This window comes from Amphiprion ocellaris, chromosome 16 (genome assembly GCF_022539595.1).
Source record: "Amphiprion ocellaris isolate individual 3 ecotype Okinawa chromosome 16, ASM2253959v1, whole genome shotgun sequence".
Lineage (NCBI taxonomy): Eukaryota > Metazoa > Chordata > Actinopteri > Pomacentridae > Amphiprion > Amphiprion ocellaris.
In genome coordinates, this window is record NC_072781.1 from 16729992 (window position 1) to 16742033 (window position 12042).

The 12042-nt window shown below is 37.3% G+C and overlaps 1 protein-coding gene across 1 annotated transcript; it reads left to right on the plus strand.

Annotated features, from left to right (window-relative positions):
- The first annotated feature begins 641 nt into the window (after positions 1-641).
- LOC111573734 (interferon-induced, double-stranded RNA-activated protein kinase-like) lies at positions 642-11902 on the plus strand. The gene is made up of 20 exons (XM_023278030.3): positions 642-754; positions 842-959; positions 2275-2413; positions 2520-2662; positions 2746-2869; positions 2988-3061; positions 3138-3290; positions 3421-3553; positions 3738-3805; positions 4161-4251; positions 4644-4708; positions 4810-4900; positions 5664-5722; positions 5829-5948; positions 6429-6545; positions 6626-6830; positions 7515-7652; positions 7903-8001; positions 9558-9620; positions 10341-11902. Coding segments are annotated over exons 1-20 (2136 nt in total). The 5' UTR covers positions 642-753; the 3' UTR covers positions 10476-11902.
- The last annotated feature ends 140 nt before the right edge of the window (positions 11903-12042 follow it).

Sequence of the window (12042 nt, forward strand, 5' to 3'; positions counted from 1 at the left end):
AGATGCTATAGTGTAGAAATACAAGTAATGAATTTAAATTTACACTTAAGCAAAAGTACAAAAAGAATTTGCATCACAGTATGCCTAACATACTTTCACAATTCAGCTGTGGAAAACAGATGGGCAAGCACTTTAAATTTGGCACAGATATTATTAGTGGAATTGAAAGTTCTGTGACAGCTTAGACAGTGTTGAGAACTTTCCTTCATGTGAACCTCAATGTTAAAACTGGGGCCCGACAAAGTACTGACTTGAAACAGAAATGTAGAAGAATACAACCCTCCAGCTAAGAGAAGCTGAAAACAATAGTCTCTGAAGAATGGCTGAACATCTCTTGATAAATCTGGTCTCCTCCATGAAATGTTGGAAATACAATGTTTCAATCTCAGTAATGAGTTTTATTGCATTGAGTTCCCACTGTGGAAAGTGTATTTTTAATACGATAACTCTAAAGCGTTACTTTTATATTTTATACAGGAGCTAAGACACTTTATGACAAAAATGAACCCAACATGTTGGAGAGGTGTCCCTTTTAAAAATGTCCCCCTTACCCTGAGACCACTGGACAGCTTCATTCTTTTCCACACAGAATATCAACACATCCTTCGTTTGTGGGAGTTGTAGTTCAGCTGGAGTCTAGTTTCAGTTTCGATTGTTCATGTCTTAATAAAATACGAAGGAATCGAAACCTACAGATTTTTAAAGCCAGCTGAATCGAAACAGAGCTCGGGCATTCGCGGATCCGGGAGCAGAAGTAAGATGGGAGGGTAAATAAATAGATATAAGGTGAGATTGAAACGGCCTGTTCACGTTTTTTGTGTGTGTGTGTGTAAATTTGCAGTGTCATTTCTGATGGAAACTGGAAACTACGTTGCTAAGCTGAACGAGTTTGCACAGAAATGCGGCTTGGTGCTGCGCTACGATGAACTGGACTCCGATGGTCCCGATCATGATAAAAGGTGAGCTGAGCTTCTGGTAACTGTAGGTCTTCTGAGTCAGCACAGAAAGCTGGTAATGATTACATTTAACCAAGAGGCCTGATTGTCAGAAAACTCCTCAATATCCCACTCGATGGCTCGAGACAACAACTGCATCCCATAATGGCACTATAGGATAGATTACTGACATTATTCACACATTTGCCCATAGTAACTTTTCATAGCTTTATAATAACAGCACTAACAGACATTTTTACATGTTGATCTTAAGAGTTGACTTAACCAGAATAACTTGCTCCTGAATGGTAAATTGTGATCATGTTAGAAAGAGTTATAAAAACCTGAGCACAAATACTTGCAGATATCCTCCTGATGTATGAACTGTTGTGCTTCCAATAATAATAATTAACTCCCACTACTTGGTTAGAAATTATTAACATCACATTTGCAAATACTGGATTCAGGATGTCTCATCTGTGAAAGTCCTTTCTGAGCTGATATGCAAAGCAGGCTTCAAGGTTCCACATATTTAAGTAGCCTACTGGATTTGTGATGCCATGAATCCTGTCTGCAGGTTGATACCATGAACTCAGATTTTAGGTGAGCCCAGAGAAACTTTCCAATTTGAGCACAATAATTTGAAAACCATTCTGCACAGTGACGGTCCACCCATCCAACCCTCCATCAGCTGTACCTGCTTTATTTTTTTTTATTTAATTTTCATAACCAAAATAGAATAACACAAAATCCTGTAAAAAATGTTTGGGTTAGAAAATATCTGCTTTCCTAATCAGTCTTGCTAATCTTACTTCCTCCCTTGATCCATTTCCACATCAGAGGTTTCAGTCCTTTACTCTGTCCATTTGTTCCATTTTTTTGTCCATTTGTGCTTAATATAGTCTCAGTTTATGTGTCAGTTTTTCCATTGTACCTGCTTTTTATTGTATAGGGCTGTAGGGGGGCTGGGGTCTATGATAGAGTCTCAGAGGTGGGCTACATTCTGCACAGGCTCCCAGTCCACCACAGGACTGACACAAAGAGGCAAATGTTACAGTGAAGATCCAACACCCAAAAGAAGCAACAATGAACAAAGCTCATTTTTGACTTGGGACTTTAAGTAGTGAGTGAATGAATACAGCTTCAGCCTATGATTGTAAGCACAGCTGAGCAGAACTTTGGTGTATGAATGTCCTGCTGTCTCAAAGTGGCCACAACATAGATGATGTGTTCAAATATTGCCTCCCACTGGCTGAAACTGGAAATGTAGAGATTCATGTCATTTATTATAACCCAACTCGCTTTCCTGTCTAACAAAGCTCTGACAATTCGTCTACAGATTCACCCAGAGGGTAGTTCTGAATGGTAAACCCTATCCCAGTGGTGCAGGGAAGACGAAGAAGGAAGCCAAGCAGAATGCAGCTCAAAAAGCCCTGCAATATTTGTTTAAGGATGAACATCAGGACTCAGCTGACTCAGTAAGATTTAGTTCCTCTTCATTAAACTAGACTATGTCACAGAGACAGGGAAATCTGCATGTATCGTATATGCATACTTTATGTATATTTGTTGCTATCTTGACAGACAGAAAACACATCAGAAACATCAGCATCAGTTCAGGAGAAAAGTATCAACTACATATGTTGGCTCAATGAATATGGCCAGAAGAATGGACTGAATATAAAACCTGTGCAGTCGACAAGACCCGGTCCAAATAATGCTATCCCGTAAGCCTCCTAAATGCAACCCAATTCTCAGCTAATTAGTCTCTATTTAAAATTGCACTAATTAAATGTTTTTATGGTATTAGATGCTGCAGCTTCATAGTTGGTGATAAGGAGTATCCAGAGGTGTGTGGGAAATCAAAGAGGGAAGCTAAGGAGGAAGCAGCCAAGCTGGTATATGATTACATACATGGCAGTAGAACGACAGCGGTAAGTAGTAGTAATACACACCAGTTCATCCTGGTTTGATCATACACCTGAAACATACTTAGAGGGCCACAGTCGCCTGTGTGAGTCTTCTCACAGTCACACTGTTTCTCATTTCAAGCCTGCAGATGAGAACTGCAACAATACACCAAGTCAAAAAAAAGAGGAATTCAGTCAAAGTGTTTCTGATATCTGGTGAGTAAAGAACAATGGTGATTGATTGTTCCATTTTGACATCTTCATGGGTGTGGCTGTTACTTGTTTATTACAGTGATGGGACTAGAGAGCTGAGTGTGACGTCTAAAGACAACAGCTTTACAGAGACTAATTTCATAGGACTTGTTAATAACTACTGTCAGAAAACCAATCATTCCCATAAATTTGAAGAAGCCAGAAAGAGATCTGGCCCACCTCATAACCCCAAGTGAGTATGACTGAACCTCTGTGACCTGAATAAACACTGCAGATGCTCTTTACTAACTTTGGAATGATGTTCAACTATTTAGAACTGTTAGTGCAATGAGCTTATCCATTTCCACTTTAACACAATGCAGATTTTTCTACAAATCGGTGATCGACGACAAGGAATACCCTGTTGGTGAGGGTAAAAGTGTCAAGGAGGCCAAACAAAATGCAGCCCAGTTGGCCTGGGATGCTCTTCAGGAACAATCAGACTATGACAGCAAGGTATTTTAATTTGTTCTGCTTTATTTATATCATCAAATGTATTGCTAATGATCATTTTAATTTACTGATTTTCTAAGCCAGGCAGTAGTTAGTGATGATGTCTTATGTTACCAATGGTAGCAATATTTTTTTAAAAACACCTCTTTTGTAACATAATGCTGAACTCCTTTTCTCTGCATTTAAGGTGTCTGTCACGTCAACAGCGTCAGACGATGGAGCATCATCTGTATCATCAGCACCTCCAACTACACAGTAAGGCACTTACTGATGTTCATTGGATGGCAGATTGATTTGTTAAATAGTCTATATTTTATCTCTGTCTTATCCTATTCTATGTTTTTTTTTATTATTATTATTATGTTTTATCCAGTACAGTATTTTTATATAAATGTCTCTATATTTTTAGGATTGTGTTATTTTCTTACCTACCTCATGTCAGCTCAATGTTAGTTATATGTGTTTTTGATATGTAAACTGTTGCTGCAATGCTGAAATTTTCTTTAGGGGATCAATAGGGACTCTGTCTATTATAGCAGAATTGCAATAGTATAATCAGCACTATATTCTGAGGAACCTGTAGTTATGTTGCTTGTTTTTCTATATCTAGGGACTCCAACGAATCATCATCACAAAACATGCACACAAGTGCAAGTGACTCGATAGTATTCGTTGATTCATCAAACCCCTCCAGGGGCCAGGTCAGTTTCTTCATTAATTTCAAAGAAATCTGTAGTAGGCAAGGCAATAGTCTACCCTCAGAGGAATATTTAAGGACTGCAACTTTCTCTGTATGGGTTTGCTTTCTGCAGCAGGTAGTCAGGGATGCAAGTGTGAACTACATGAAAAGAGTTCAGATAAAATATTAAAGTCAAGCAGTGCTTTTTTTCTTCTTTGGTTTTGAGTCATAATGTCTGACAGAGATGACTGTAAGCTGTGATTCTGACTTATAGTGATAGTGTGGGAGCATGTCCTTTATTTATCATAATGAAACTATGTAACTTTGATTAACAAAAATTTAGTTTTAGGGCTTTCAGAGAGGGACTTTAATCCCTAACATATGTCCACCAACCACATTTTTTGTACATTTTAGGTTTCCGTCGGTTCACCTAAGTCAGAAAAAAGTGCATCAGCCAGGTTCTCAACACCAACTTCACTGTAAGTCTCTTTATTTACATTTGTATTAAAGCAGATTGTAGAGCTTACAATATTGCTCAGAGCACTGTAGGCTGTTAATGTCTCTCATTGTTTTCTTTAAGAGAGAGTGTTGAGCCATCAGCACAGAGTCTGGCAACAGGTACTGATGACTGGGTAATATCTGCAGATCCATCAACCCCTTCCAAGGATCAGGTCTGTTATTTCTGTCAAAGTTCATTCCTGTATAATCTATATAATAATAGTACTATTTTTAATGTTTCTAAGTTTTAAACAAATTCTAGTAGTTTTTCTTGTAAAGAAAATAGATGCAGAATAAATCTGATTAATTCAAGATTGAAGACCTTTATTGTCATTGTGTATAGCTGCAGATAACAATACATCAAAATTATGGTGGTACTCCCTGAGTTAAAACTGAATAAAAGACAAGACAAAATAGAATGAAATATATAATACAATGCACAGTAGAAGACAGTGTCTAAATAATATCTAGGAAATATGAACACATGATGAGGTAGTGCCAACAAAGGTGATTGGATTCATGGATAATGGTACAATGTTAAACTTGGTTTGATTATTTCCCCCAAGAGGCAGTTAAGTCTCTGTGCGGTGGTGTGTGACTGTAGGTTGAGCTGGGGGGGAGGAGGGTTCAGGCAGTCTTCAGCAGTGTAACTGCTCTAGAGGAAAACTGTTTTTCAGTCTTGTATGTGTGAATTGTCCTGTATCTCCTGCCTGAAGAGAGGAGTGTGATATCTGGTGAGCAGGGTGTGATGTGCAGGATGTGGGTGCCTGGTTGTTACATTGGGCCTGGTAAATGTCCTTGACATCTGGCAGTTGAGTCCCAGTGATGCAATACCAATGAGTCCTTCTGATCTCCATGGAGAGATGTTGCTCTAAAAGTGAGTGAGGACTTTTCAACATATTAAATCCATACAATGTGTTTGTTTTATTCTTTAAGAATGCTGTCACAAACGAGAGTGTGGAAAACGGCGCAAATGATGCAACAATCCAGTCAAGGTATGAAAAAGCATTCAGGTGCAATGCTAATTTAAGTGATGTACAATCATGCATAAGGCACTGCTTTTTACATTTATGCCCTATTATTTCTTGTGAATGTCTATAGATTTATGCTAGACTACGATTCTAGACAGCGTCTTGGCAAAGGAGGATTTGGTCGTGTTTACAAAGCAAGACAAATACTCGTTGACAAGTGGTATGCTGTGAAGATTGTTCGTGGTAAAGAGTAAGTAAAGTGCAGGTCACTGTAGTGCTGTTCAGTGTAGAGGCACAGTAGTATTTCAGTAACACACTACTGTTCAAAAGTTTGGGGTCACCCAGATAATTTCATGTTTTCCATGAATGCTCACACTTTTATTCATGTGCTAACATAATTGCACAAGGGTTGTCTAATCATCAATTAGCCTTTCAACACCATTAGCTAACACAATGTAGCATTAGAACACAGGAGTGATGGTTGCTGGAAATGTTCCTCTGTACCCCTATGTAGATATTCCATTAAAAATCAGCAGTTTCCAGCTAGAATAGTTATTTAACACATTAACAATATCTAGACTGTATTTCTGATTAATGTCATCTTCATTGAAAAAAAACTGCTTTTCTTTCAAAAATAAGGGCATTTCTAAGTGACCCCAAACTTTGAACAGTAGTGTACATGCATTACAAGACAGTTTCAACCTGACCTTACATGTAATTCTTTAAACAGAAAGGCTCTGCGAGAGGTGAGGGCATTATCAGACCTCCGTCACAGCAACATTGTTAGATACTACGATTGTTGGATGGAGGATTCGGACTACATAGACATCAACTACTGCGATTCGCAGTAAGTCTCATCCTCATTACTTGTTGTACTCCACTTCTTGTAACAATGAAGATGTTTCACCATTTTCTTTTCTTTCTTAGATCTAACAGTAGTTCATCCCCACAATACCTCTACATTAAGATGGAGTTATGTGACTCCAAAACACTTAAAAACTGGATAAAGGAGGAGAACAAGAAAACGCTGCAAAACCCCAAGAGAAAGGAAGAAAGTCTGCTGATTTTGCAGCAAATAGTCAGTGGAGTCAAGTACATTCACTCAAAGAAACTCATCCACAGGGACCTTAAGGTGAGCCTTCAGTGTTACTCACGAAGTATTAACTCTTTCGGGTTCTACTCCTCTATGTACTGTTAACATACTGTGTTGTATTCCCGTTTACAGTGAATGTTACTCTCTGGTTAAGGTTACTGAGTTTGTATGTTGAGACGACAGCTAACTTAAACTGCTTTTGGAAACTGTCCTGTCACTCAAGTTATGATTTATTTTTTTATTCTTCAGATTTTTTTGTAATTCTCAGAAAATATTTTCGGCTAGTATTAAATGTTTCCCCACCTGATTTTAATGGCAACCCATCAACTAATTGTCAGGCTATTTCACTCGGGAACCAAAGTGGCAATTTAAATGTCAAATAAGTAAAGCAGAAAATAGTTTGTTATTTCTGTATGCATAAGTGTAGCAATGACAGAATGTAGCCAAGTAGAATTACTTGCTTACTCTATTTAAGTATAAATTGGAGGTACTTGTCTTGGTGAATTTTTTTATGGTGTGGGATCAGTGCATTTATTTAGTAAAAGAGCAAAATACTTCTTCCACCACTGAAACACAAGCCCACCAGCTGGTCATTTAAACATTTAAACAAAATAGTTGCTGCACTGAGTGTTTGAAAACATGCTAAGGCATTAAATTAACCAGCTCACTTCTTATTTTACAAGTAGCTTGATATTAATTAGTTTTATTTGCTGTTTTGTTTAGCCTGCCAACATCATGTTTGGACAGGATGAAGAAGTAAAGATTGGGGACTTTGGTTTGGTCACTGTTGAGACTGACGATGAAAACATGATGGAGAGAACAAAAGGCACAGGAACCAGAAGTTACATGGCTCCTGAGCAAGTGAGATACTCACTTCATGTTGACACAAGCATCTGACTCTCTTCCATTGTTGTTTTAAAATGGATGTATTTCTATGTGCTGTTGCAAACTAAATGACTTAGTCGTAATTTTTCACCTTCTACATTAGTCTCATTATTTTAGTGGTAGTTGCATTGTTTGCAGCTTTTATGGTAGAAAAACATTTATTTTTTTCTGCATATATAAGCAAAGATATCTAGTTAACTCAATTTACCTCATCATTTTATTCCAGAGGACTGATATGTATGATCGGAAAGTGGACATGTTTGCTTTGGGGCTGATATACTTTGAACTTCTTTGGAAACTCTCCACTGGCTTTGAAAGAGCAAAGGTGAGCCTCGTATCAATAGAAGCTTACACAATGTGGTATTGTTAAAGTTTTAAATATTGCTTGCCACAAAATGTTACTGCGTTACCTAGGCCTATGGATACAGTTGTAAACAAAAGTTTAAACACACTTGTATAGACCTTATATATCATGGCAATCTAGTGACTTGTACAATTTTTAATTTTGTAAGATGGAATTGAAACACATGCGTCTTTGTCACAAGAAAACAATCATGCATTTTGGTTCTTTCATAGATTTATTATAGGCCTTGAGGCAATATGACATCTGCTGGGCCAAAATACATACATATAGCAATTTGACTTCCTAATTTTGGTGACGTAGAGAGTTGTGTCAGTTGAATTTTCCTGGTGGCATGGTTTCTTAACTTCTTGTTAATGATTACGATTGACTACAGCTGCTGAATCCTTTGAGACAGTTTAATTAGGGCCCATTTGATACAGTAATTAGTCTCAACCACAAACACTACAGTGGGAAAGTTTTAGGAGCCCAACAAAGATTTGAAAAAGCAAATTGTTGATTTCAATAAGGCTGGAAAGTCTGTTGGAACCATTTCAAAGCAGCTACAGATCCCAAAATCATCTCTTCAAACAATTGAAGTATAAAATTGTGTCACTGCCATGATCAGGAGGGAAACACAAGCTGTCACCTACTGCTGATAGACAATTGGTCAAGATGGTCAAAAGTCAAATAAGAATCACCAAAAAGCAGATCTGCAATGAATTATAAGTTGGTGGAACACAGATGTCAGTATTCAGTCAAGTGTGTTGTATGTTGATGTGCCAGGCAAGAAGGAAGCCCCTAAAGACCTTCAAGTTTGACTGAAGTTTGCTGCTGATCACATGGACAAAGAAAAGGACTTCAGGCTGAAAGCTCTGTGGTCAGATGAAATACAAATTTAGCTATTTGACCACAATGACCAGAAATATGTTTGGAGGAGAGAAGGCGAGGCCTTTAACCCAAAGAACCCCAAACCTACTGTCAAGCATGGTGGTGGTAGTATTATACTCTGGGGCTGTTTTGGTGTCAAGGAACTGGTGCAGTGGTAAAGAAATTATCAAATCAGGCTGTAAATATGGTTTTAGATGAGCCTTCTCAAAGTCCTGACTTAAACCCCATCAAGAATTTGTGGACTGTGCTGAAGAAACAAGTCTGTGTCAGAAAGCCAACAAAATGAATTTAACTGTACCAATTATATCAAGAGCAGTGTTTTTTGTTTGTTTGTTTGTTTTTAACTAATTCCATAGCAGAATATTCAAAGTTGCAGGAGTCATTTTAAACCCAGGACTGCCATTATATACATGGTCTTTACAAGTGTGTGTAAACTGTTTGTACAGCTAACTAGACATAAATATAGTTGATTTCTTTTTAGTATGGTGTCCAGCATAAGCAGATATGACAGAACTTTCTAATTTTTCTGTACATCTTATTTATTCTTGTATCTATTTGCAATATTCAGTAGAGCTTCGTTCAGATTGCTAGTTTTTTTTTATAAGGAAATAACATGCTTTTTTGTCCTTTTATTGCTGTGTGATGTCAAGATATGGGATGACCTCAGAAGTCAGAAGCTCCCCAAAGAGTTTTTACTGACCTTTCTCCAAGAGGTAGGTTACCATGTTTTTACTATACTGATTTACTTGCCACATGAAACAGTATTTTTCACAAGACTAGGCTTTGTCCGAATCTACACGGGTATTGTTTAAAATATATCACATAAATAATTGCTTTGCGGGCAGGAGGAATGGAGTTTTCTGAGATGAAATGTGTAACTTTATCTCCTTTGTTTACATGAGGTGATTTTGTGCAGTGGCATATGTGGCCAAAATAGTGCTATTGGTAACCTTGCTACTAGGACTTTAATATATAGTTTCTGCCACTATGTTGAGGAACAGTCATGTTAGAATCACTCCACAACTTCCTTCCTTGATATGCCATTGTCAGGAGGATACTGGAACCAGACTTCTGATTGGCCAACATGGCTTTAGGGTTATATCACCACCATTTGTTTGGGCGTGCTCTTCACACTGCCCCAATTGTATTTTTTCCTTTTCATGTAGGTTGAGGTTGTTTTTTTCAGAACAAGGAGTAAAAGACAGTTTTAAAAGAATTCTTGTGTATATGTGACATAAGCCTTGGTCATAATAACAACACCAGAGCAGCTGACATATACATATTGACTCAGATTCAATACATTTTCACTGACTGGTCAGTTTCTTGAACAAAACATTAAATGTCAGAAAAACTGAGCCTCAGTAGTGTGGCAACATGACTGCATTTACTATGTTTGGTACAAACATATCAATCAATTTCTTGCTTTTTTGCAGAACCAAATTATTAAGTCATTGCTGTGTGAGAAGCCACAAGACCGACCTGAAGCAGCTGCACTGAAATCAGAACTGGAGGAGTGTGCTAAGATATACAAGGCACAAAGAAATAGCCAGGAAAATGTAACTGTCTGAATGTGAAAGAGAGAGCTTGTCAAAATTATTGGCATTATGGAAATCTGTGTCTTCCGATGTGTTTCATCTAAGGACAGGATTCGATACACTGTTGTGTTATCCATTTTTTTGGACAAATGTTAATGTATTGCTGTTACATGTGATGGAGGGCAAATCATGAACCATGTAATTAAGGGATATTCTCATGGGTTCACGGAATGAAAACTGAAATCAATCAGTCATGATTTTAAGAAGTAACTTTTACATTCTCTCTGTGGCCTTTGCTGTTTTGTAACTGTTTTATTTTGTCGCTGTCCTGCAAAGGGGAGAATATTTTATGCTGATGCTGATACCTTTAAGCACTTTACAGTCATTCTAATTCACTCACACACACACACACACCCACCCACACACACACACACACACACACACACACACACACACACACACGCACACACACACACAGTAATGATGGTGGAGCTGCCATGCAAGGTGCTTGTCTGTGATCAGGCCCAACTTGGGGTTCAATTCAGTTCAATTCAACTGTATTTATATAGCGCCAATTACAGGTTAAATTGTCTCAAGACGCTTTACAGAACCCATATGCCTGAACCCCCAGAGCAAGCCCTAAGACGACAATATGTCTTAGCAAAGGATACTGTGACATGTGAAGGGGCCATGGATCAAATCACCAGTCCTAGACTTCACTCAATTTTCCCTGTTTCCCAGATACTGTTCATGAACTTCTTTTCCTGTTTTAATTGCAATATAAATCAAAGACATATATTATTATTAATGGAAGAAGGACCATTAATACTGTATTCCATTTATGCTGCTTACATTGAAAGATATTTGATTGTGTAATACGAAGTGGATAAGCTTTTATCCTATTTGAAACACAACAGAATAAAATTTTTCAAAGAAGCCAAACTGGTTGGTTGGTGTTCAATAGTGGTACTGTATATTACCCAATTAATGATGCTAATGATGCTAATTAGTGATAAAAAAGGTCCTGGTCCCTAATACAGAAAGCATGTATTATATTTGAAGCAACAATGATGTTCATAATAGCTGTGTCTTCTAGGCAAATATCAGTTTCCTCCCGACATAAGCTATTTTTTGTTTAACTTTAAATATTTTGTGACTTTATCTTAAATGAAACATGTTTTAAAAAAACATTGTCTTGAGAATCATTGTCAATGGATGATTTAAAATGGTTTGCAGAAATACTACTTCCCCCTTTAAAGTTAAGTTGGATTTTCTTTTTTGTATTATGCATTGTTTTATATTGTATAGCTTTGTTCCTGCTTGTGGTTTTGTTTTTTGGCACTTTATGCTTTTCTAATGCTTCCTCTGCGGCTGTTTCTGTTGTAACGTTGCTCTGTGTCAATAAAGTTCGAATTTTATGAGTAATAAAATAATAATAAAATAATAAAAATTCCTTAAAATTCAGATTTTGTATTTAGCATCAAACCAAGAGTTGTAGTATGACCAGCAAGACACAATTGATGGCTCCAATGATTTTGGTGACTCTACAGTATATGAGTGAAGTTATTGAATTTTATGACTAATAAAATAATAATTAAAT